Here is a 27,351-nt window from a genome sequence, read left to right on the forward strand (position 1 = left end):
TATTCAATATACTAAAGCAAACAAAAAAAAAGAAAGAAAGAAACCATTGGTGCAGTTTTTAGGATCTTCTAAGAATAGAATTATATCTTCAGCAAATAGACAATTAGACTTCTTCCACATGATTTATGTTTCTTTATTCTTCCTTCCCAAATTCAGCAACAAGGCAAAAATGTACACTTCCATCACCTCTATTCAATACCATCCTTGAAACATTTGTTAGAGAAATTAGGCAAGAAAGATAAACTGTGGTAAATTTAAATCTCAAAACCATTACAGTTTCTACCATTTTCAAGTACACAGCACAACAGCCTTAATTACATTGACATTGTCGTCAAACTATCATCATCATCCATCTCCAGGAATTTTTCACCATCTCAAAGTGATATTTTGTTCCCATTTTGAAAACTCCCCAGACCTCCTTTCCCAATCCTGGTTACAACCATTCGTATATGAAATGTGATGAGAAATTAAAGTCATTAATGTTTTGAAGGAGATGAGATTGAAAGGACTAGATGTCTGACTTCACTACATTTTTCAGAATACCCTGCTGCTGGACACCAAACGTCCTGGGTTTAGACAGTCCTGCTGTGCAGCCTCCTCAGAGCACTTTTAATGTCCCTGTTCCTCAGGCTGTAGATGAAGGGATTCAACATGGGGGTGACCTCAGTGTACATCACTGAAGCCACCACAACTTTTCTGGGAGAATGTGACACAGCTGATCCAAGATATGCTCCAAAGCCTGTCCCATAAAACAAGCAAACAACTGCCAGGTGAGAGCCACAGGTGGAGAAGGCTTTGTACCTCCCCCCTGAGGATGGGATCCTCAGAATGGAAGAAATTATTTTATAGTATGAGAAAAGGATCCCTGAGATGGGGAAAATGCCATATATGGCACCAAGAAAATACTTGAGGATGTTATTAGAGAAGGTGTCAGGACAGGCAAGGTTAAGAAGTTGAGAAGGGTCACAGAAGAAATTAGAAATTTCTACACCTTTTAAGTTAGTAAATTGTAAGATAATCAAATTGTGAAGTTGGGAGTCAAAAAGACTAACCAAAAAAGACACAAGAACTAAGAAACCACAGAGTTGAGGGTTCATGATGACTAAGTAATGCAGAGGGTGACAGATGGCCACATATCGGTCATAGGCCATCACAGTCAGAAGCAGAGCATCCATAGATCCAAAAATGAGAAAAAGAGACATCTGTGTCAGGCAGCCCACATAGGAGATGGCTCTGCTGTGAGTCTGGATGTTCACGAGCACCTTCGGGATCGTGGTGGAGATGAAGCCAATGTCAGCCAAGGACAGGTTGGAGAGGAAGAAGTACATGGGGGTGTGGAGGTGGGGGTCAGAGCTGACAGCCAGGATGATGAGCAGGTTCCCAAGCACTGTGACCAGGTACATGGACAGGAGCAGTCCAAAGAGGAGGGGCTGCAAGTCTGGGTCCTCTGACAGTTCCATGAGATAGAATCCTGAGACATGTGATAGGTTTTGAGCTTCAATTCTGCTTGGGCAACTATTGAAAAAGAAAATAAGGTTGGAAAAGGGAACAAGTAAATGTCAAATACTCAAACAATGATACCAATTCCTTTGATTTCAATTATTTAAAACACTATCTAAGAACTAAGATTGCATTCGCTGAATATTTACTTAAAATTGTTAGTTCACATCAGAAAACATGTTATTGCCCATGAGACTTTTAGTTTGTTGGGTTTTTGGATAATCCTTTTCTTGGAGTTGACATCCCTGCTCAAATTTCTTTGTATTTTAAAAAATTATTTAATATATAACTTGTACCCTTAGCTTAAGTGGCCCTCACAGTTTAATAAGTGTTTTAACTACATGCACAAGCACTAGCATCACAGATCACAGATGTGGCATTTGTGTGCCCTGCACATGTCAGTATTGAAACAGAAATGAAATGCTGGAACATAGTTTGGAGTTCTATATTTTATGCACATTATTTGTTTCAGATCCTTGCAATCCCCATAAAATTTATACAGAGGCAGACAGATCTTTTTTTTTTAAAAAAAAACACCTCAATGTTTTTGTGATTTTAAACTCTTTGATGAATAGTTGAGGACTGTAGAACCAGGGAAATCCCCCAAACCTGTGTGAGTCTGTCCCTCCTTCTTACACCATTTAATAGACTTTCACATCAATATTTTCTGTCCTTGGAGGCAATTTTTTTTACCTCAGCTACTTGAAGGCCATTTCGGTTATTATTTTGGAGGGAACACTGTGATAATTCAGCAAAAAATTCAAAAGAAGAAATTAACAGAAACATGATGAATACTCTTTGGGCATTTACTCATATAAAAAAATGGAGACAATATATTCTCAGCATCTAGTATTAATATAAAACTGGTATTACAATCTTCCTTGTATTGTAATCTCCTTTATCACTATATATAGCTGTGAATATTTTAAAATATTGTTGTTGTTTTCCTACACCAGGGTTGAGAATCTGTGCCTTAGAATTCTTGCCAGTATGTAGAAATTATACTATGTACTATATATACTATATATAATACTATGTACTTGTGCTGTCAAAAGACCCACTTCACATATTAAAAAACAAACATTTAGCAAAATGCATTTCAGACCTGGTGATTTAGAGAGACTTGATTGCCATCTATAAAATTTCACTCCTTTTTTTCTTTTCAGGAATACATTCTCATGCACATTTCCTCCCCCAGAGAAATAGCTCTTACCAGTCAATAGATACATGTTAAATTTTTATTATTTACTTTTAGCCCTGGGGGCCTAAGCAGGAGCTTTAGGCATGCTTTGCAAGTGCTCTCCCACTGAGCTACACCCGCAACTCAATGTGGGTATATTTTTTATTTGATATATAAATGTCAGAACTAATTTGTATATACATAGGCAGTTTTCTTTAAGACCTTCCTAAAAACTCTAAAATTATCTACCTATCATGCAGTCAAAATCCTATGTCCCTGAAATGGACTAATTCATGTAGTCATGTGAATTGAAGTGTTTCTGTGAAGTGCATGCAGCTATTTCAAATGATTTACATGATACACAACATATCCTGAGAAGGAACAACATTTAACTAGTGTTTATTGTTGCAAAAAAAATTAGAAGTTCTTATGTCTGTCTCCCTATCACAGAAATGAAAATTTCCTGGTAATATGGGCATAGAGTTATTTTAATTCCAGAAGTTGATGCATGCTCCATGTTACTATTTCTTAGGTTTGGTGTCTTAATACAAATCAGTTCTGGTCAAATAAATCATTTAACTTTTAGTTTATAAAGTGAATTGTGTATAAATAAAATAATACTGCTAATGTATATTTGGTAATAATCCTGATGTGATTATTGACCAAGAAATGTCATCTTCCATACAGAATAATATTTTTACTTTTTATTTCAGTAAAGGACACAGCATCCTGAGATGGGGGTCAACACATCCACATTTCAGTCTTGGCTCACTGACCTGCCAATATATGTGGAATGTGTGCACATCTCTCCACCTCCCTGGGTGCATACTGCTTAATGCAAATGGGGATGAAAGCACCCTTATCTTCCACATATAAAGCATGTATGACACTACTGGACCTAATAAACACTTAGCCATCTATTGTTTTAACATGCAAAGAACTTAATCCTTATGGAAGTGAGTTTATTGATAAAAAAAACATTTTCAAAATGCTAGCAAATACTGAAATGAGGTAACTCCAAGTTATAACTCATCAAGTAGAGATTACTTGCCACTTTCTTTAGTCCTCTTTCATATTTTGGTTACCCATAGATGTCTCTGTCTTCATTCTGAATAACTGTATAATGTAGAAGCTCATGTGCACACCATGTAAACCACAAGAAAAAGCTCTTATTTCTTATGCCCTGTTCATTTTTATATTCCTGAAAGGGATAAAAGTGTAGAGAGGAGGGTACCAAGTGTGTTGAAGCCACACTGACTATGGACAAGCTCTGTAAACAAGGAGGAGTCCATTTAATGTTTAACAAAGATATTTAAAAATTTTTAAGCCTCCTCTGTGCCAAACAAGGGTTAAGCTCTGAGGAATCAGAAGTGAAAGGGGATTAGGCATTCCTCTCCAAACACAGTATGATCTTATAGAAGAACAAAATAACATGCCCTGTTACAAAAATAGGAAACAGTAACTTTAAATAAAAGGATATTTTAGCTCAATGGTATGGATGCACATAAATTTGAATGTATCATTACTACTGGTAATAATGTCCTATATGTATTTCTCCCTTATTTTATACAATCATCACACATTAACCACATTGGGAGTGCTCTTTTCTGTTTATTGCTTACTCAATGCAGTTGTAAAAAAAAAAAAATTCCAGAAGACAATGTTGAGTGGCAGAGTACTCACTTTCCCTGAGCACAGACAGCACAAGTTGGAGCACAGATTCGCTCCAACTGCACTGACATTTTTCATCGCTTCCCACAAATCATAAATTTCTGTAGGTAAACCAAAGGTTCAAGCCACAGGGACACTTGAGGTACATGTTTAAACTCTGGCCAATGCCCTGATTAGGAAGAAAAGAAACCACTAGACTGTTTCTCTCCTTTGGGGATTGAGTGACCAGAACACAAGAGTGGGCACGGATGTGGACAGCTGTGGGGTGAGCCAGGAGGGTCAGGAGGCAATCTCTGCTGGTTTATCATGTGTCTGCTCCTCTGTGATTCCTGCCTGTGACTCTGAGCTGTCCTTGCTGTAGTTGGTGTGGCAGATACCAGACACTGCTGTCCATGCTGTTCTGCCAGGACTCACAATGGGAGAGCACCCTGGGCCAGGGCGCCAGGAGAGGAGACCCTGATTGGGGAGTCAGGAAATGGACTGTGTAGTCCTGGGTCATTGACCTGGAGGGACAGGGAAGTGAAATGTCTCCTGAGGTTCTTTAGGGAATCATTTGCCAGGATTCTCCTGGAAAGTGCCCTCTGTCTATATTTAGTCAGACCCATTGAAACTCTCCTCACTCTTCTTTACCAGTCTACCTCATAATAGTTGTACAAAAATGCTGTTCTCCTTCATTTCTGGAAAAAATAAGCACTAGTTTCTTGGGGAAAACTCTGCAGATGACATGAAATGAAACAAGCTTTACTAGCACTGTAACCCAGAGCCTGGCACACGGGAAACCCTTGATTGTTGGTGAACATGCCATGGTGACCAGAGTCCTCCTCTTTGCCATCATCCTCTACATAATAAATTTGCAATGCTAAAAAACAGAGTGGTGGGACCCAATGCCTTCATGGTTGAGGTGTATCCAGCAAGCAAACAAGTTTTGGAGAAAAGCAAAATTTGAATGTGTTGCCTGGAACTCATAAAACAAAACAGAACACAAACTGCACACACATCATAGCTAAATATTTGTCTATCACTGTCCCCATGTTGCTACCGAATTCCTCACATCAGTCCTGACAGGGAGGAGACAGTGTTTCTGAGAGGCCTTGCTCCACCCCTCCTCTCCCTCCACACTTACTGCTTTAAGCTGCTCCTCTGCTGGGTCATGACCACGGTTGGCAAAATCAGGTGCAGCAGTCTGTCTCATGCTCACTGAAGACTCCAGCTCTGTCCTCAGCCTGGGTATAAACACAGTGTCAGATATGAGCTTCCCCATGCAGACAGCCATGGGGGGAGGAGACAGAGGCCTGGGGCCCACTGGGCTGAAGACGTCAAGCTGCAGGTTGCAGGCACAGGCTCATTATTCACTATGTGACCTTGGAGGTTCAACACACACAGGTCACAATTAACCAAGTTGACACAGGTCATCCAATCCTCTAAGGATGTTTTAATAATATCATTAGTAAAAAGAAGAGGAAATGGAAGCCCAGCAACGTTTGGGGCTCATTCTCTATTCAGAAGGATGTTCTGTCTACTATCCACTGGGTTTCTTTCTTTTCTTTTTAAATATTCTCTTATATTTCCATTTAATAGCATGAGATCTATCCAACAACAATTAATATTTGTACCATGTTAAGTGCACTATCGTTTCGTATGGATTACATTCACCTTGCTCTATAGCTATTACCAGCACCCATTTCCAGAAAAATCTGTCTTCCAAAACTGAGACTTCAAGAGAAACAATTGAAAAGATTGACAAAATAAAAACCTGGTTGTTTGGGAAAATAAATAAAATTAATAAACCCTTAACCACTGTAATGAAAAAAGGAGAATATTTGAATTACTAAAATTCATGATGAAGAAGGAAATATACAACAGACATGTCTGAAATACAGAATATCATTAGAAATTATTTTAAAATATATACTATAATAAAATAGAAAATATCAAAGTATATGGGGATAGGAATGATAATAGAAAGAAACAAATATTATCACTTTATGTATATATACATGATTAAAGACCAATGTGATTCTACAATATGTACAAAAAGAAAAGTGAAAAATTATACCCCAGCTACGTATGATATTAAAGTGCATAAATGCATTCTACTTTCACATATAACTAATTGAAACAAATAAATGTTTATTAAGAAAAATAAGAACATATAAAATAAATTCTATTAAGTTAAGAAAAACTTCATTCAAGTTAAAGGCATTTAAAGCAGCTGAATACACTCATTTTACTCTAAGACAACAGTTCAATTTCCCCTGGCTTGGGATATTCATAAAAACCCTAAAAGGTGAGGTTTCCCTTACCTAAACAGGCAACCTAAGCTGACATTTATAATAAGAAATCATTGTAATACGCCACGAACCTACTCTGAGTTTTTTTCTATATTAATGAGTTTTCTGATTTCCTTCCTTTGTGGCTATAAGTGGTCACTCACATTTTGTTTGTATTTCTTAAGCATCATTTAATATGTCAGTTCTCTCCCTGGCATTTGTGGATCTCAATATATGAAAATATATAATTTAAATGCTCCTGATATATGATATTGTCAATCACAAATGTGGCATTATTAATACACTGCATCAGTAAGTATAAATATTGGAATGTGAAGAATGTTTTTGAAATATTTTATGCAGGTTTATGCCAATAACAAGTTATAGCAGGTTTACAAATATAATGTGCTACATTTCAATCCCCAGGAACTTCCCTTTCCCTCCACCTCCATCCCCTTGAATCTCCTTTCTTGACTCCATATTCTTCTTGTTAGGTACATGAGATCCACTTTTGTTCCACATACTTTTAGTAAAATACCAAGTGTTGGAGGCCACATTAGTTGTGCCAATTCTTTTGAACTAATGTTTCCAAGTGTCTATTCCATGTCTATAAAGTAGGTTATATTTTTGGGTCCTTTTGTGTGCCAAGCAAGGTATAGGATATAGGAAATAGTGACTGGAATAGAGTGTGGGGAAGAGGAAATGAAGTAGATTGAGTTTTTCCTGTGCAAACACACAGCATATACATATGTAAGGACAGAGGGCTCTGTGCCATTACAGAGATAGGGAATGAATAACTTCAAATCAAAGGATAGTTTAGTTGAACAGAATGAAGTTTAATTTTATACTTCAACCTAATAATAATATCTAAATTCTATTTTGTGCTAATTTTACACATATATCACTTATTAATCATATAGAGGGTACCCATTTATGTTTTCTACCCATGCAGCTGTACCAAGAAAAAAATCAATTCAGATTAAAAAGTTGCAGCTCACATATACTAACCACCTGCTCATATTACAGAAGGTCATTCAAAACAAAGTAGGCCATACATTTCATATGTTAAATTTTTCATTGCTTTCTATCATTAAAAAGTAGAAGCCAAGGTACAAAGCACTAAATCACAGGCATGTCTACAGAACATTTCTCAATTCCAGCCAACTTTGAATAGTGATATTAAGGTCTTCTTTTGAGATGGAGAAGCCTGGCTATAACAGGAGGTCATGGATGGCTGGGAGGATGTCCTGGAGCAGGAGAGAGACCAAGGCTGATGAGTGTGTATTTTCTCCTTCTGTGAGACTAGCCTGGCACCCCTCTGAATCCTTCCTGGAGTTGATCCAGAAGGTGCCAAACACTTCTCTCCCTACTACTGTACCAGTTATCCCAGAAATATCAGCAGGAAAGGGCTTTCTCTGTGGAGATATGCAGTGGCATTGCTGGTTGTCTGGTGAAGCAGGGAACTGTCCAGGGTTCTCCTGTCAAGGTGCAAGAGGCCTACGTCAATCGTCAGAAGGATCATGCAAACAGCTCTGGCTTCTTTTCTATCAAGCAACCTGATATTATGAACACAAAATGCTGTGTTCTTTTCTTTTCTGGAAAATAATAGCAACCTAGGGCTTAAATAGGGGGCAGTTTATGTGGATGAAATGACATGAGTGACCACAGAACACACATCTCAGATACTGGCATTTAGGAATCCCTCAAGATCAGCTTGTGACTTCATCGGTACAGACACTCTCCTCTTTGTTCTCAGAATCACTTTCATAATAATTCTTTGCTCTGCATGGGGAACAGTTTGTTGGAAGCCACACTCTGGTTTCATGGATAACTGTCTGAGGGATGGGGAGAAGCAGTGTGAGAGGAGAGGGAAACATGAATGGGATTCCCAGGACCCATCATGGTTCACAGAACCCAGCTGAAACCTGCAGGTGGGTATTTTCCTATATCAATGCCCAAACTGTCAGGTCAGTCTCCATGATGAGAAACAGGAGTGAGACGTCCTTTCTCTCAATGAGTTGGGCTGCTTCTCTGCTGGTTCATGAACACAGAATATGGTCTTGAAACCCACCCTGTGACTGGTGCCCAGGGAAGACTCAGCCTCCATCCTATCAATGACATTTGTCAGGGACAGACGGGAGCTTGCTGACAGAGAAAGCCAAGGGTGAAATGACACAGATGGGAGCACCCTGGAATGGAGATTTAAGACCCAGGACAGGAGGGAAGGCTCTCTATTAACCATCAGAGGACCATGAGGCTCAAAGCATAGAAATCAGAATTAGGTCAACAATATCCCAGTCTCAAAGGACTTCTTACAATAGTGGAGGAAGAACAGAAAATGAATGTCTACAATATATTTGGAGTCTGTTCGTACTCAGCAGGAATCTTGTGTATACTATTAACTGTTTTTATTTTAATTTATTTTTTCTCCTCAAGATACATCCACTTTTTATGTTCAAAATATAGTGGTCAGACAATAACAGCACGTAACCACTTTACACATGGTTAAATGCACTGTTCATAGGCATTGTTTACATTCTCTCAGAATTTCCATCTTCCTAACTAAAAATGTGCACCCGCCTAAAACAAAACAAACAAAAAACTGTGCCTTCTGTCTTCTCCCAATCTTGTAAACCACCATTTCACTGTGAAGCACCATCAGGAAATAAAGACATCATTAAACTACAAAACAGTGTGATCGGGGAGGCAGGATCTAACATCTAGATGTACAGTTTTGCTGCATTTCCTGAATATAGTCCAAACAGACACCACAGGACCTATGATCACACTGTTCTGCACAGCCTCCTCAGGGCACCTCTAATGTCCCTGTTATTCAGGCTGTAGATGAAGGGGTTCAGCATGGGGGTGACCACAGTGTACATCACAGAGGCCACTGCACCCTTCCTGGTGAAAGATGACTCTTTTGAAGAAAAGTACACTCCACTGCCTGTCCCATAATACAAGCCAACAACTGCCAGGTGAGAGCCACAGGTGGAGAAGGCTTTGTACCTCCCACCTGAGGATGGGATCCTCAGGATGGAGGAAAAAACCTTATAATAAGAGAAAAAGATCCCTGAGAGAGTAAGAACACCATAGATGGCACCAACCAAGCACATGATTATATTTTTGGTAAGGGGATCAGAACAGGAAAGACTAAAAACCTGAGAGGGGTCACAGAAGAAATTAGCAATTTCCACACTCTTGGAGTAGGGAAAGTGTAATACAACCAAATCGTGCAGTTGGGATTCCAAAAGGCCAAAGAAGAAAGATACCAAAACTAACAGGCCACACAGACGAGGGTTCATGATGACGTGGTAATGCAGGGGCTTACAGATGGCCACAAACCTGTCATAGGCCATCACGGTGAGAAGCATAGCATCCATACATCCAAAAATGAGAAAAAAGGACATCTGAGTCAGGCAGCCCACATAGGAGATGGCTCTGCTGTGAGTTTGCATGTTCACGAGCATCTTTGGGACCGTGGTAGAGATGAAGCCAATGTCAGCCAAGGACAGGTTGGAGAGGAAGAAGTACATGGGGGTGTGGAGGTGGGGGTCAGAGCTGACAGCCAGGATGATGAGCAGGTTCCCAAGCACTGTGACCAGGTACATGGACAGGAGCAGTCCAAAGAGGATGGGCTGCAGCTCTGGGTCCTCTGACAGTCCCATGAGATAGAATTCTGAGCCTCGTGATAGGTTTTGGGCTTCTATTCTGCTTGGGCAACTATTGAAAAAGAAAATAAGGTTGGAAAAGTGAACAGTAGATATCAAATACTCAAACAATGATACCAATTCCTTGATTTCAATTATTTTAAACACTGTGTACGAGCTAGGATTGTATTTGCTGAATACTTACTTAAAGTTGTTCATTTATATCAAAAAACGTTATCGCCCAGGAGATTTTTCAGCTTCTTGAGTTTTCAGATTCTCCCTTCCTTGAGGTTGACATCCCCACTTAAAATTTGGTTGTATGTAAACAAATATTTAATATAGAATTTTTACCCTTAGTGTTGGTGGCTCCCACAATTTGATTAAGTGTGTTCAACCAAGCACACATAAGCACTGTCATCAGAGAACACAAACTTGTCCTTTATGTCCCCTTCACATGTCACAGTGAAAGAGAAATGAAATGCTGGGATCTGCTTTGGAGTTCTATGGTTTATGCACATTATTGGTATCAGTCCGTTGCAATTCTCATAAATTATCTAATTAAGAAGACAGTTCTTTGCCTTTTAAAAAAACTCAATTTCCTCTTATCTTGCAAATAACAATGCCTTTTTTTCTGAACTTAAACACTCCCATGTATGGCTGAGGACTATAGAACCAGGGAAAACCCCAAACCTATGTGAGTCCCTCCCTTTTTACACCATTTAAAAGACTTTCAGATCAATACTCTCTGTACTAGAATGCAATTCTCTTACCTCAGCTATTTGAAAGCCTTTCTGGGTTATTATTTTGGAGGAAAAGTGGAAATACTCTTTGGCCATTTACTCGTGTCTAAAGTGGAGACAATAATTTCTTAGCTTCTTAACTTACAGTGTTAATCTTTATTATATTGCAATCTCCTCTATCAACATGTTTAGCTGTAAATATTTTAAAATATCAAGACACCCTGTCATTGGATGGCAGCCAATTTAATCATATTTAAAAGCTACATTTAGCAATATGCATTTCAGATCTGATAATTTAGAGAAATATGAATTTTTACCTATGATATTTTACTTCTTAGTTTCTCTGTAGGAATCCATTCTAAGACTCATACGATCCCCCAAAAGAATACTCTTATGATTGAGTAGATGCATTTTAAAATTGTGTTTACTTGTTTTTTTACCACTAGTGGTAGAAGCATAGCCTTGGACATGCATAGCAAGTGTTCTCCCACTGAGCTAGACTCCCAGCACAATGCAGGTATATTTATTATTTGATATGTACATGTCACTACTAATGTGTATATCCTCAAGCAGTTTTCTTTAAGACTTACCTGAAAAGTCCCTAAAATTATCTAAATATTATACAATAGAAGTCCTATGCTCCTGAAATGAACTAATTCACATAGTCCTGTGGATTGAAGTGTCTCTGTGAAGTCCATGAAGCTACATCAAATGATTTAGATGATGCATATCATATGCTCAGGGAGGAACAGCATTTAACTAGTTTCTACTGTGAAAAAAAAATTTGGAATCCTTTTTCTCTCCATATCACAGAAATGAGAATTTCCATGTAATGTGTTCATTGAGGTACCTTAATTCCAATGATTGATGCATGCTTCATTTTATGATTAGCTATGTTTGGTGTCTCAATAAAAGTCAGCTATTGTCAAATACAGTCAATAACTATTAACATGTAAAGTAAAAGATATACAGATGACATATATTTGGTTTTAATCATGATGTGACTATTCAATAGGAATCATCATCTCGAATAGGGAATGCTATTTTCTTATATGGGCAATATTTTCACTTTTTGTTTCAGTAGAGGGTACAGCACCCTGAGATGGGAGTCAGCACATGGACATTTCAGTCCTGGCTCACTGACGTGCAAATATGTGTGAAATGTGTGCACCCTTCTCCACCTCCCTGTGTGCATACTGCTTAATGCAAATGTGGACAAAAGCAACCACATCTTCCACATCTGAAGCATGTTAGACACACTGGATCTTACTAAACATTGTATTGTTTTTTTCGTGTCAACAATTCCATCTGATGAAAATAATGTTTATTGAAAACATTTGTGAAAAGCTAGAAAATACTGTAATGGTGTGATTGCAGAATGTATGTCAGCCTAAGCATAAAAATTACTTGCTAAATATTTAGTAGGTCATATACAGGATTAAGCATTTCAGTATTTCTGTTATGCTATTATTGCATGTAAAAATTATGTGGTGGAATTTTTCATTTCATTTTTCCTTAAAAGTTTCCACAGAGGAAGCCACCTACCTTGAAAATAGACCACACCATGTCCAGTCCCCCAAGTCCCCTCACTTCTTTCCTCCTTTTCACCAACAACTCTTCACTGCATTCTAGCATACTGCACAATATTGTCGCTTCCCATGACCAAACACTCAGGGCCACTCCAGGTGAACTGGGCTACACGAAATGACCACATAGACACACCTTTTACTTTGGGTCCTGTGATGGCTCCTCTGACCTTAATGGTCAGTGCTCAGAGAGAAAGGAGCTGGGGCTGAACCCTTTTATTGGGAAGAAGCCATTCAAATGAGGCAAGACAGAGGATGACAAAGGACCAGGGAAGTGCAGCCCAACCCCTGCAGGTGACACTTACACTTACACCTGAACAGGCCTTACTATCCCAGCTGGGACAATGCTCAAGTCCTCACAAAATGCAGTGATTGGTCAGAGCCTCCTGCTTCAGGACTGGAAGGCATGGTCATTCAGAGTGCCCCCCCCCACACAATATTGGACTTCTCTTCTGTCTCTTTTAGCCCAAGCTTCACTAGGGCAGAGATCTTGGGCTGTTTTACTCCTGTGTCCCAGGCACCTAGGGCAGGGCTTGGTATACAGAAATGCTCAGTCAGCATTTAACAAGAAGGAAGTAAGAATATATTATTTGAATAGCTATCTCTAGATTCTGTTTGATTCAGTGGTTTCTTGAATCAGAGATAGTATGACTATAATTTGCAGTTTATGTCATAATAGTTTCTTAGATTTAATCTTGCAGATGAAGAGATTGATATCCAAATAATGGAGAAAAAATCCAATTTTTATTATTTGAATTCTTTTCCTACTATGTAAGGGAAAAGGGTTCATATGCACTGGCCCATGGCCTTACAACACTATTCTCTTGATCCCTGGTAAAACGTAAGAAACACATTCTAAACACATACATTTTGTGCATATGTATGCACTTATATCCATGAACTGTGTACTCTGCCCTAATAGTTCCTATTCTATTTCATTATTTTAAAGGAATGCAGTAGTAAGGTGATTAGAGGTGACAATATTGTACTAAACATTTTAAAAAGGTAATTTGAAAAATTTTAACTATGAAGAAATGAGGGCTGGGGATGTGGCTCAAGCAGTAGCCTGCTCACCTGGCATGCGTGCGGCCTGGGTTCAATCCTCAGCATCACATACAAACAAAGATGTCGTGTCCACCAAAAACTAAAAAATAAATATTAAAAATTCTCTCTCTCTCTCTCTTCTCTCTCTCTCTTTAAAAAAATAAAAAGAAAAAAAGAAAAAAGAAAAAAAAGAAATGATATATTTTTTCAGCAGAGAGATGTTTAACCTGATTTAAAAATTATGCAGTGAGTACACGTTTCAAAGCATCATGTTCTCCCACTAATATGTATAATTTTAATGTTCAACATATAGGTTTAAAATCAATGAAAAGGAATTCTGTTTGCAGTCTATTATACTCTACTACATTTTCATGATCCATGAAAGATTTTCGGGTTTTAGTTTGAAGTAGGAAACAGATAATCTAAAACAAAAATCATGTCAATACAGTACCTAGCTCCTCTGTCTTATGAGACTGTTGGGAATGGTTTTATCTTAATTTCAGATTTGTCTTTGGTGCTGTTTACAACATTTTACGTTCAAGTTTCTTAATCTATTAGCTTGCTATGTTAAGCTATAGAAATTGTGGGTATATTATTTAGTACAAATAAGCTGAGTCTGTAATATGTTAAAAAACAGTTACTTGCCCACTTTTCTTTATTCCTCTTTCTTTTTGGGTATCTCTGTCATTGTTTCTGAATAACTGAATAATGTAGATATTCAAACAAACAAACACAAGCAAGAGCTGACTTCTCATGGGTACTGTTTGTTTTGACATTCCTGAAAGGGTTACAAGTGCAGGGAGTAGGAACCATGTGTGTTGAGGGCACACTGATTATAGACAAGCTCTGTGCCCCAAAAGGAGTCCATCCAACGAATAACAGAAATATTTTAAAAAATTTGAAGCCTCCTTTGTGCCAAAAAAGGTTTAAACTCTGGGGAATCAGGAATGAAAGGAGATTAAGCATTCCTCTCTAAACACACAGCATGATCATGTGTGTGTGTGTGTGGTGCTGGGAATTGAACCCAGGGCCTTGTGCATACAAGCCAAACACTCGACCAACTAAGCTATATCCCAGGGCCTTGATATTATATAAGGTCAAAATAACAAGTTATGTTACAGAAATAGGAAAACAGCAACTTAAAATAAAGGGATCATTTAGCTAAATGGTGATGGGTAAATATAAGTTTAACTTTATCATTACTAATCCTAAGTGCATTTTATCATTATTTTATCCCCTCATCACACATTAATCAGATTGGGAGTGCCCTGTTCTGTTTGTTACTTAGTGGTAAATACACACACACACACACACACACACACACACACACACACATACACACACACCAGAAGACAATGTAAGTAGCAGAATCTTAACTTTCCTGAGCCCAGGACAGGACAAATTGGAGCAACAGATTCAAAATGAACTTAGCTTCAATTGCAATGACATTTTTCATTGCTTCCCACAAATCATACATTTTCAAATAGATAAACCAAAGCTCCAAACCGCAGGGACACCTGAGGTACCTGCTTAAACCCCAGCTCTTCCACACATGGAGTCCTGTCCTTGCCTCCTCCTCTTCCTAATGACTGTGCAGTGCTCAGGCAACAGAGTGGTGGGACCCCGTGCCTGCATGGCTGAGGGTCTCCAGCAAGCACAACAAGGTCAGGGGGAAAACGAAACTCTGGCTGAGTTGCCTGGGCCTCTGAGGACAAAACAAAACACAAACTGCACACACATCGGAGCTGAATTTCTACATATCAGTGTCCCCCATATTGCTGCCCCCTTCCTCATGTCGGTCCTGACAGGGAGGAGACAGTGTTTCTGAGAGGCCTTGCTCCACCCGCCCCCTCCCTCCACACTTACTGGTTCAAGCTGCTCCTCTGCTGGGTCATGACCAAGGTTTGCCCATCCAGCGCAGCTCCTCTGCCTCCTGCCCACTGAAGGCTCCGGCTCTGTCCTCAGCCTGGGTGTAAACACAGTGTCGGATATGAGCGTCCCCATGCAGACATCCAAGGGAGGAGGACACAGAGGCCTGGGGCCCACTGGGCAGAAGACCTCAAGCTGAAGGCTCCAGGAACAGGCTCATTATTTAATATGTGACCTGGAGGTTCAACACGCACAAGTCCCAATTAACCTAATTGGTGTAGGTCATCCAAACCTCTAGGGACTTTTTAATATTAACAGAGGAAAAGAGAAGAGAAAGTGAAGGCCCAGCAAAGTTTCGGGCTCATTCTTTACTCAGGAGGATTCTCTGTCTATTTTGCACTGGGTTTGTTCCTTTTCTAAGATTCAATTATATTTTTATTAATTTTTTAAATTTTTTTATTAGTTGCTCAAGACAATACAATGATCTTGACATATCATACATTTGTTTCAAATGGGGTATGAATTCTCATTTTTCCACCTGTACAAATTGCAGGATCACATTGGTTATACATCCATGTGTATACATACAGCAATCCTAGTGTCAGTTGTATTCCGCTGCCCTACCTATCCACCCTCCCCATCCACCCTCCCCTCCCATCACTATTCTCTACCCATTCTACTGTGACACTTATCTCTCTCTCTTTTTTTCATTTATTATATTTTCATTTATTATCATGAGATCTATCCAACATTAATTACCATTTTTACTATTTTAAGTGCACTATCAATATGTATGAATTACATTCACCTTGCTCTGCAGCTATGGCCAATAGCATTTCCAGAAATATTTGAATTTCCAATGTGAGACTTTGTATCTATTTAAACACCCCACATTCCTAAACCCTGCATGACATGGAGATGACTGTTTGAATCTGAAACATTAGGAGCAATTAAAGCCTTGAATATTACTGAGCTTTAAAGAAGAGTACAATTATGACATTTGCCAGTAAACCGTTGGAGTTGGAGAATATCATGCTAAGTGTAATAAGCCAATCCAACAAAACCAAAGGCCAAATGTTTTCTCAAATATGTGGATGCTAATTCACAATAGGGCCGGGGGCACTAGGGAAAATAACATTACCTTTGATTAGGTAGAGGGAAGTGATGGGAGGGAAGGAGAGGGGATGTGGGGACAGTTAAGATAGTGGAATGAAACAGACATTATTACTGTATGTATATAGGTGGCTGCATGACCAATATGATTCTGCAACATGTAAACTCAGTAAAATGAGAAAATATATCTCATCTATGTATGATATATCAGAGTGCATAAATGCATTCTACTGTCATGTATAACTAATTAAAACAAATTAAGAAAATTTAAAAAAAAATATGAGCAAAGAGGCATGGTTTTCCTGTCTACAGGTTTATTGTGGATGTCTCTTCCAACCTGCAAAACACCTTCAATATTGTTTCTCAATGTGATAAACACAAAGTTATTAGCATTCTTTCTTGAATAATTTCTGTTTTTCATGTCCTTCTGTGCACACCTAGTCTAGAGACATCATATGAACAATGTTAGAAAGCTAACAGTATTAGAGGCAATGATTCCATGATCATATTGAAAAACAGCCTTTTGATAATAAGAGAACTCATAAAATAATGTCATTACCCTGTTAAAGGCATCTAAAGCAGCAAAATACCCTCATTTTACTAAGAAAACAGTTCATTTTCCCCATTTGGAGTATTCATCAAGAACCTGTAAGGATGAGGACTGCATTACCTAAACATGCAATCTATTGACAGTTCATGATCAGAAATCATTGTTGTTGCCAACAATCTGAAGTGAGAATTTTTTGTTTCTTTTATATGTTTTTTTATATCGTTTTCTAATTACCTTGTTTGTAGCTGTAAGTGATCACTCACATTTTGTTTGTACCTCTTAAGCATCATTTAATACGTAAGTCCTTTTCCTGGCATTTGTAGACATCAATGTTTGAAAACAAAATGATTTAAATGCACCTGATATGTGACATTGTCAACCACATAGGTGGCATTATTGAGTATAGGTGAGTGAGTATAACTACTGGAATGTGAAGTATGCCCTTAAAATATTTCATGCAGTTTTAAGTACATAACAAGCTATAGCAGGTTTATGCATATATTATAATTTGCCCCACTTCAATCCCCAGTAATTTTCCTTTCCATCCTTTCTCCATCCCTTTTAATCTCCTTTCTCTACAGCACTCTTCTCCTTGTAAGCTTCATGAAATCCCCGTTTTGTTCTGAATTTCTTTCTAGCTATGGCATGTGAAGGAGAATACTTGGATCTTGACTTTCCATCTTAATATTCTTATTAGTGTACTGTGGTCCTACATAACAGTTGAGTTCATTTTGATATATTCATAAATATCTATATATCATAACTTGCTACATTTCAATCCTCAATAATTTCATTCTCTTACCTCTTACTTCTCCCACTCCCTCTTCCTCTCCATTAATGGTCTTCCTTCTTTATTTTTTTCTAACTTTTCTTTTATTTGTAGATGGACACAATATCTTTATTTTTATTTTGTTCATTTTTTATTTGGTGCTGAGGATTGAACCCAGGGCCTCACGCATGCGAGGCAAGTGCTCTACCACTGAGCTACAGCCCCAGCCTTGTGTTCCTTCTTATTATTTGCCTTTTTGTAATTGGTGCACTATAGTTAGATGGGAAAGGGGAATTCCTTGTGATAAATTCAACTCTACATCCAGTGTTTCAGAACCCAAGCACCTGCCTCATCTTTTTTTCATACTTATGAAATTTCTTCTGTAATTTTTCTTGTGTAGTTACATATAAGTGAATGTTATATGTAATTTTGAAAAATAATATGTTCCTTCTAAACATGATAGAGATGCAAGAAAGTACTGTTTTACCTTATTTCTGGTCCTTTCAGATGGAAAGGAAGAAGACACAGGCATGGATGGTGATAGATGGAGTACCTGTACCTCATGCTCTGTTTCCTTGAACCATGGAAGAGTCTCACAGCATTTTCATAGATTTTCATCTTGGATGTCTCTCCTAACCAAGTATAAGCTCTGGGTAGCCTGAAACAACAGGCTCCTCATTCCTTTCTAAATATTTAGTATTTACTTCAAAAGGGCCAAAATGAAATGTGGTACTAGGGAACTAGGGGAGTCATAACTTGAGGTCACAGGATATTTAAGTCCAATAATATACTCATTAGTCCTATCATAACTAGTAATATTTCTTATTGTGCCCTTATTTTTATATTCCTAACACAATATAAATGTATACCTACTATCTGTTCCATGTGTTCACAATGCAGCTGTGTCAATTACAAATCAAACACACGATAGTGCTGAATCTGAGAGATACTAAGAGCTTTCCATGTGTCTTAGAGGAATAAGTGCAGCCAGCAGGGCTCATATTAAACTGTCATTCTCTGGATTCAATGCATCCAATATATTTTGCTTGTCAACCATTAGATGGATTTGAGAAGAGGTTCTGAGGTCTCAGACACAGGGAGGTCTCAGGCACAGGATTTGACCATATGCAGATCCTGAGCAGGAATGGAATCAGCTTGTGACTTGCATCTCCTTTACAGTTTCAATGCTCCACTTACAAGAATAGAGATGAGTGAAGAGAACACACGGCTTTCTTGGATTGGGGCAAGAGGACAGAAGTGTGTTGGATTATTGTGCTTCTACCCCTAAAGTCATCTTTGCATGTCATCAGTAGGCATCCTTCCCACAGCAGAGGCCACAATTACTAGCCAGCACTCTGTCCTGTGACCTCTCAGGATCCTCAAAACCTCAGTGAGCAAGGGGTCCCTTGTTGGGGTGGGGCAGGGAAGAGATGGCTGTCTGGGTTTTCATGGGGAGGACATACCAGAAGTCTCCATTCAAGAACCAAATTTCAAGCATGTTTTCAGTCTTTTCTTCCTATCTAGCTTACTTAATATACCCCTCCCCTCTTTTTTATGTAAATAATTGTAACTAGGCAAATACAGCACCAGCAACACCACACCTGGCATTGAGAAGCCATGAACAAGGCGTCACGATGTCATGGTTGCTGTCCACCCTCCTCATCCTTATCATCACCATCACAAACCTTTTGAAGTGCTCACAGAACAAGGTAGAAGGACACAAATTCCCCTATCATGGATGAGATTTAAGGGCATCAGATCCAGTGTGAGAGGGAAACAAACTTCTCAATGACATTTCCACAACAAATTGCAAAATGTTTATATTCCACATGGTTTATATCTGCCAAATGATATTTTCTCCTGATGAAGGGAAACGAAAGTTTGGATAGTCCATCCCCCACGCATGCTCTCCCTCAGCACTTTCTGAATCCCACTGAGCCTCTGCCAAATCATGGCCAAGGACTAAGAATAAACACCAATCCCTTCTCCCAGGGCCTAAAGTCACCTCAGGCTCTGTCCTTAAGTGAGTGTTAGGAGACTCCTAATGCAGCCAATCATGGGAGAAGGAGACAGATGCACTGTCCAGTGGATTTGAACCACCAGACTGAAGATTGACCATTATAAGCCCTTGGAAGCTCCATGCACAGAGCTCATAATAAGCCACTGAGTTCCCTGTGATGTCAGTCTCTAGGAACATCCTAATAATAGTGGAGGAGAAAGAAGGGAAATACATATCCACAGAGAGATTTGGCTCTTCTACTACTAAGCAAGAATCAAGTGTGCCCTTTTGTTTCATTCTTTCTTTGTTTACTGGTGCATATTAATTACATAGTTTCATATCTTAATGTCAACAACATAATTTGGTTGGTGCTGTTCTCAGCATGTCCCTTTATCCTTGATTATTTGCTCTTCCTTCTTCTGTTCATATATGCTAATGCTTTTCCTTTACATTCATGAAATTCTTTCTTAATCTTTTGCCCTATTGTCTCCACATATGAAAGAGAACCTACAATACGCATCTTTCTGTGTCTGAATTATTTTGTTTAAAATGTTACTATCTAGTTCCACCTATTTTCTTGCAAATCACATAATTTCATTATTCTATATGAGTGAATGAAACCCCATCATGAGTGTGCATATATATGCATGTGCATATAGATAGATAGATAGATAGATAGATATACACACACATATATATGACTATATGCATGTGCAAATGTATATATATATATATATATATATATATATATATATATATATATATATATATATATATATATATCATATTTGCTTTATCCATTCATGTGTTGAGGGACATCTTGGCTTTTCCACACCTTGAATATTCTGAATTGTGCTACAAATATTTACTTACTTCATGACTTTAATTTTTAAAGTACCATTTGCATTTTATTTTCATTCCTTGTCATGGTAAAAAAATGAATGAAAAAAATTACCACTTTAACCATTTTTTAGTGCACCACGCGGTGACACTATATTAGTTTTGCTTGGAATCATTATTATGCATTTCCCCAACTTCCCCTCTTCCGAGACTAAAATTTTGTGCACATTCAAAAATGTCTTTATTTCTTCATCTCTAATCAGTTTCCAATTCCACTCTTCCATGATGAAGAATTGAAGTACAGAAATTGCAAAATAACAGGGTGGACGGCAGCTCTGACAGTTTCATTTGGCGGACTTCTCCACTGTGCATTTCAAGTGGATGCTACAGTTCCTGGGAATAGGCAGTTCTGCTGTACAGCCTCCTCAGGGCTCTTCTCATGTCCCTGTTCCTCAGGCTGTAGATGAAGGGGTTCAGCATGGGGCTGACCACATTGAACATCACTGAAGCCACTGCACTGCTTCTGGGAGAATGTGACACAGCTGAACCAAAGTACACGCCAAGGCCTGTTCCATAGAACAAACATACAACTGCCAGGTGAGACCCACAGGTGGAAAAGGCTTTGTGGTTCCCCCCCCCGAGGATGGGATCCTCAGAATGGAGGAAACAATCTTAGAGTAAGAGAAAAGAATCCCTGATATGGGAAGAATACCAAAGATGGCACCAAAAATATAAATAACTGTGATACTGGTGAAGGTATCAGAACAGGTAAGATTAATAAATTGAGAAGGGTGACAGAAGAAATTCAAAATTTCCACAGCCTTAAAGTTGGTAATTTGTTACACAATTGAGTTGTGCTTCTGGGAGTCCAAAATGCTGCATAAAAAAGACACCAAAACTAAGAAGCCACAGAGGCAAGGGCTCCTGAATACTGCAGGGGGTGACAGATGGCCACAAACCGGTCATAGGCCATCACAGTCAGAAGCATGTCATCCATACAGAAAAAAAAGGGCAAAAAGAGACATCTGTGTCAGGCAGCCCACATAGGAGATGGCTCTGCTGTGAGTCTGGATGTTCATGAGCATCTTTGGCACCGTAGTAGAGATGAAGCCGATGTCAGCCAAGGACAGGTTGGAGAGGAAGAAGTACATGGGGGTGTGGAGGTGGGGGTCAGAGCTGATGGCCAGGATGATGAGCAGGTTCCCAAGCACTGTGACCAGGTACGTGGACAGGAACAGTCCAAAGAGGATGGGCTGCAGGTCTGGATCCTCTGAGAGGCTCATGAGTCAGAATTCAGTGGCACGTGTTTGATTCTGTAGTTCAATAGTGTTTACACACCGTTTGGGGAATAGAAGGCTTAGAATAAGATAACTAAAACCAGGTACCCAGCAAAAGTACGATGTTCACACCCAAATTCAATAAACCTTCAGCACTTTTTCTCAGTGTACCAAAACCAATCCCAGAATTTTTGCATAATTTTCTTAAAAAATCTCATCCTTTGGTGACACTTAAATGAGCAATGTTAGAACAAGAACTCTACACACCTATCAAGTCCATGATCACCACAAACTACTGCACTCTCTTCAAGGACAGTAGAGATTAAGGAATATCCTTCCCATTTAAAAAAAAATTCAATGCATTAGAGGAAATTAAGGAGCTGTCAAATATACCAAATTTTATTCTAAGACAATGGCATAGCCTTCCTTCTTTAGAATATCTATAAGCACTGTGCTAGAGCTTATTTGAACACTAAATTAAATTTGACAGTTTATAGTAAAAAATCCTATGTAACAGATTAAAATGAAATTTTTCACGGTTCTCGTGTTTCATGATTTTCCCCGTTTGTGAATATAGACCCCACTCAACTTTTGTTTGTCTTTTAAAAATTATCTAAGAAGCAGGAGCAGTTGGTCACACTGTAATCCCAGGTAATCAGGAAGCTGAGTCAGTCGGATCTCAAGTTTGAGGAGAATCTGGGTAAACTTAAAGAACTATTGTTTTAAAATAAAATTTTTAAAAATCTGGGGATGTAGCTCAATGGCTGATCTCCTTCCCAACATGCATGAGTCTGTGGGATGAATACCCAGTTCCACACACAAAAACTATTATTATGTAACTCCTAGCCTTCTGAAGTACTTGAAATTTTGAAGCATATGATTTCATTAAATATGCAAAATATATGACATCACTAACAACAAATGTGGTTTAGTGCGCACTATGTCTGTCATCCAAAGTGATATTAGGAATTCTTTAAAAATGTTTAAAATTATTTAGCAGATTTTTTTTTGTCCAGTGACATGCTATCATAGTAACATATTTTGTTGGAAGCCATCTCCATGAGTTCCTTTTTCCCCCTCAGGTCGGTACTCTGGCCTGCTAGTTCTGCTTGGTTGTTGTTCTAATCATAATTCTTTTGTTTATTTGTTCTTTTTAGATATACATGACAGTAGTGTGTATTTTTTTTTGGGAGTGGGTACAGGGGAATGAACTCAGGGGTACTTGACCACTAAGTCACATCCCCAGCCCTAGTTTGTATTTTATTTGTAGACATGGTCTCACTGAGTTGCTTAGGTTCTTGTTAAATTGCTGGGGATGGCTTTGAACTTACAATCCTCCTGTCTCAGCCTCCCAAGCTGCTGGGACTACAGTCATGGGCCACTGTGCCCGGCAGTAGAGTGCATTTTGACATATATACATGGAGTATAACTTATTCCAATTAGGATCCCATTCTTGTGGCTGGCCATAATTCTTTAATTTTCATTTGAAGACTTCAGCATCAAGCCTAGAGCCCTATGAGGTAAATGTAAATTGCAAGTTGAACCTCCTTGTGCCTAGTTAATAGGTTTCATGTTAATCCTGCTGACATGGACTGCAGCTTCCCAACATCAGCTGCATGAAGACAACCTGGGTACATTATTATTGTCAGCTCACACTGTGATTCCATGGTGGAAAATACAAGAGAAAAGTACAGAAAATAAGGTAAAAATGCCTCCTCTGTCAAATGGGGGTAAAAATTATCTACCTAACAAAGGTTTTTTTAGAACCCTTTCTTCTTATCTTATGAGTGAAGTTTGATGCAGATTAAAATAATTCAATAAATGTCAAACACATAAGTAGACAAATTATATTAAAAATAATGGGACTGTCAGCTACCACTGTCAGCTATCTCTGTATGATTCATTCTTCTGCCCACCTGTCCTCCAAAGGTAAATTCTGTCAGGATTTGTTGGGCAGATTTTCCTGCCAATGTTTCCAGGTCAGTTTTTGTTTATAATATGGATTATAAGAATTTTTATTTAAAAAAACTTACCTAAAAATACCTAATATTTACTTAAGCAGTGTGTCTCAGTATAAATAAATAAGTTAATTAATTAATTAATAAAAATATTTTCCCTGAAATATTCTAGTTTACATTAATGGGTTTGAAATTATTATTATTATTATTATGATGATGATGATGATTTGGCAGCTTGTTATTATCATTATTATTAGCTTATTATGATGATGATACTTTGAAAATTTTTATACTTTTCGTCCATATCATACCTCTAAAAAATCCCATGCACAATGTGGACAGCGGGTAGTTCTTCTAATTCCAACAACTGATGCACTTAGTTTTACTACCAATTATTCACATTTGTTGTCCCAATAAAAAGTCATTATCAATACATCTCCTTGTCCTTATCAATACAATAAATACATTCTTATAGTGTATTAATAATCCTTTCCTAACATATAAACAAAAAAACCTTCATCTCCTTCTGCTAATCGATTTCTATTTGGTGACATCCGGGGAAACAGTCCCCTGGGATGGGAGTGGGGAGATCACCCTTTCAGTCCAGAGTCACTGGCCAGCTGTTGTACACAGATTGTGTGTGTCTCTCTCCTCCTGTCTGAACTTGTTACTGATAGGAGAATGACATGTAGCTCCAACATGCCTGGCACATGAGTGGAATTTAAGCCTGGAAATAATTGGAGTTACTTTTTAAAAATCATTGCAGTTACTTTTTTAAAAAGTACAGAATTTGATGTTATGAAACAGTGAGTTGTTGAGCAATACGAATATTTGCTAAAGACCACTAAAGTCTGGAACATGAAACCCTATAATTTGTCTCATTCCAAGCTATAAGTTTCACCTGCTGCCTTTTCTGTGTCTTTTAAGTTATTTTGAGTAACTGTTTATATAGATGTGCTTAGAGGATTATAGGGCCCATGTGGATATGACATAAATGCAAACAAGAGTTATGCCACCTTGACTGTAGCTCTATGAGATATTCCTGAAAGGGCTCAAATTACAGACAGGAAAACAAGTTTAATGAAGCCACACTGATTATGGCCAGGATTTGTGGACCCAAAATTTATCTTCAATATTTAAAGAGATATTTGCTTTTGATGCCTCTTCTGGGCCTCCAAGATATAGACACTGGGCAATTAGAAATGAATTAGTCATCCTCTTCAAATACACTGTATGTATTTATAGTAGGAGAAAAATGGAAAGTCCTGTTACAGTCATAGGAGAAAGGTTACTTCTGATCAAATGATATTTTAATTCATTGGTATAAATATTAACCTCATCATTGTTAGTGAAAATAATATCTGAATTTCTCTCATTCATGTTCTCACTCTCTACTGATGACAGAAGGAGCATCTATGTCATCCATAGCCATTTCAGTTGTCTCCACCAGAGATCACATCGGTGTCAATGCTGAGGTTGGGATAGTAACAACCTGCACTGTGTTTCAGAAATAAACACGCGTGTCCATGAGGGAAATTTTAAATTTTAGTCTCCAGGTCTGATACACTAAATTTTTCATTGATTTCCAGCTATCAGAAAATCAAAGAAGACATATCAAGATTGCAATCACATAAATATGGGAAGCCTTTTTTTTCCCCTAGCTGTTTCTAGCCTTCTGAGTAAGAATGGAATCCAGTCCTGACTTTATGTCTCTTTGAGGTTCAGTGGGTTGAGTAAAAGTTCTCAAAAGGATGTGGACAGCTGAAAGGATCTCATGGACCAGGCCAAGTGTCAGGTCTAGACTGAATTATCACTTCTCTACTCTTCCTGTGATTTTGACCATGGTCTGTGGCTGTCCTTCCCACTGAGTCTGGCTGGTGTCACTCACAGCTTTGCCCTGTGATCTAACAAAAGGATGTTTGTGTTGTCAAGGGGACACCCTGCCAGGGTTTGCATAGCAAGATGTCCTGTGTCTGTCATTAGACAGGCTGATGAAAACAGAACTCACTCTTTCCTACCTAAAAGCCTCGTGTAAGTTGCTAAAAATCCTATCTCTTTCTTTTTAAGTAAAATCATCATAATAGGCACTTATAACAAAGGAAATGCTAGGCAGATCGCTTATAAACAAGCCACATAGAACACAGAACTAATGCCTGGGGTTTACAAAGCTCTCAGGAAAGCTTCATGACTTTATGATGGATGTCTTCTTCCTCCTTGTTCCTCCTAATCCTTTGGAGTGCTTACAGAAGAGTGTGGAGGGACCCATTGTCTCCTATAATGGGTGAGCTGTCTATGGGAAGTAGAACCATTGTGGGAAGAGAGGAGAGCAGTAAGGTCTCTGAGACCTCACCACCACCAAGAACAGAGACTGCACATCCTCAGAGCTGAACTGTCACCTTGGTGTCCTCTCCTCTGGCTACACCCACTGCATGCTTGTTCTGATGATGAGAAATACACGCTTCCCCACCTCCATTCATCATCTCCCTCAGCACATACTGGGCAGCACTGGGCCTCTGCTGGGTCATGACCAAGGGCTGAAAATCTGACGTTTCCCATTTGCCCAATCTTTAGTTGAGGACAGTCTCAGTTCTCAGAATTGAGATGAATATATTGTGAGGTAGAAAATTCCCAATTCAGAGAGTCCCGGAGGGAGGAGAAGCATGTATGTGTCCACTGTGCTGAGCCATCAAGCTGGAGAGCTGGAGGCCAAGGACCAGTGCTGACTATTATGTGACCTTAGAGCCTCGGTGAACAGAGCTCATAATTAGCCAGGCTGGCTTGCATTCTTCAAATCTCTAAGGACTTTATAACATTAGCAGAGGAATAACAAGTGGAGGAAATTAATGTCCCCTAAAGAGTATTTTCTCTTCTTCTACTTAGCTAGAAACTTATTGCAAAATTTACTTATTTCATGTCATTTTTATTAACACCTATTAGCCTACACATTATTATGGTTCAGCGTGGTATTTCCCTCCGTGTATCCAGCACATATTGATCCCCATCCAACCAGAGTTCTGTTCTCCTTGTGTGTGAGCACCCTTCCCATTTCCTAGTAATCACTTTTCTACATTCAGGCTAAGGTTTTTTTCAATTTCTAAATATGAGAGAGAATATGCAGTTCTAGTCTTGCTGGGTCTGGTTTATTTTTTTATATCTTGATTTACTTTTTGAAGTAACCATTTTCATTTCGTTTCCATTGCTAGTTATGGCAAAATATACCAAAGCATGCTTTTCACCCTTTTCAATGATGTTCTTACATTCACATTGTGGTGCAATCATTCACACACCTGCCCACAAGAAATTTTTCATCCTCCTGAACTGAAAGATTGCACTTA

General features: G+C 38.6%; 2 protein-coding genes across 2 annotated transcripts; both read right to left on the bottom strand.

The window, feature by feature from the left end:
* Nucleotides 1-572: 572 nt before the first annotated feature.
* On the bottom strand, nt 573-1,538 carry LOC143410830 (olfactory receptor 7E24-like). Its single transcript, XM_076871566.2, has one exon. It carries the CDS (start codon nt 1,458-1,460, stop codon nt 573-575), a length of 888 nt encoding a protein of 295 aa, XP_076727681.1. The 5' UTR covers nt 1,461-1,538.
* A 7,866-nt stretch (nt 1,539-9,404) lies between these two features.
* Nucleotides 9,405-22,064, bottom strand: LOC143401155 (olfactory receptor 7E178-like). Its single transcript, XM_077110318.1, has 2 exons — nt 21,781-22,064; nt 9,405-10,344 (listed from the first exon to the last, which is right to left on the bottom strand). The coding sequence occupies exons 1-2, from the start codon at nt 22,062-22,064 to the stop codon at nt 9,405-9,407; spliced, it is 1,224 nt and encodes a 407-aa protein (XP_076966433.1).
* Between the last annotated feature and the right edge of the window lie 5,287 nt (nt 22,065-27,351).

This window comes from Callospermophilus lateralis, chromosome 1, assembly GCF_048772815.1.
Source record: "Callospermophilus lateralis isolate mCalLat2 chromosome 1, mCalLat2.hap1, whole genome shotgun sequence".
Classification (NCBI taxonomy): Eukaryota; Metazoa; Chordata; class Mammalia; order Rodentia; family Sciuridae; genus Callospermophilus; species Callospermophilus lateralis.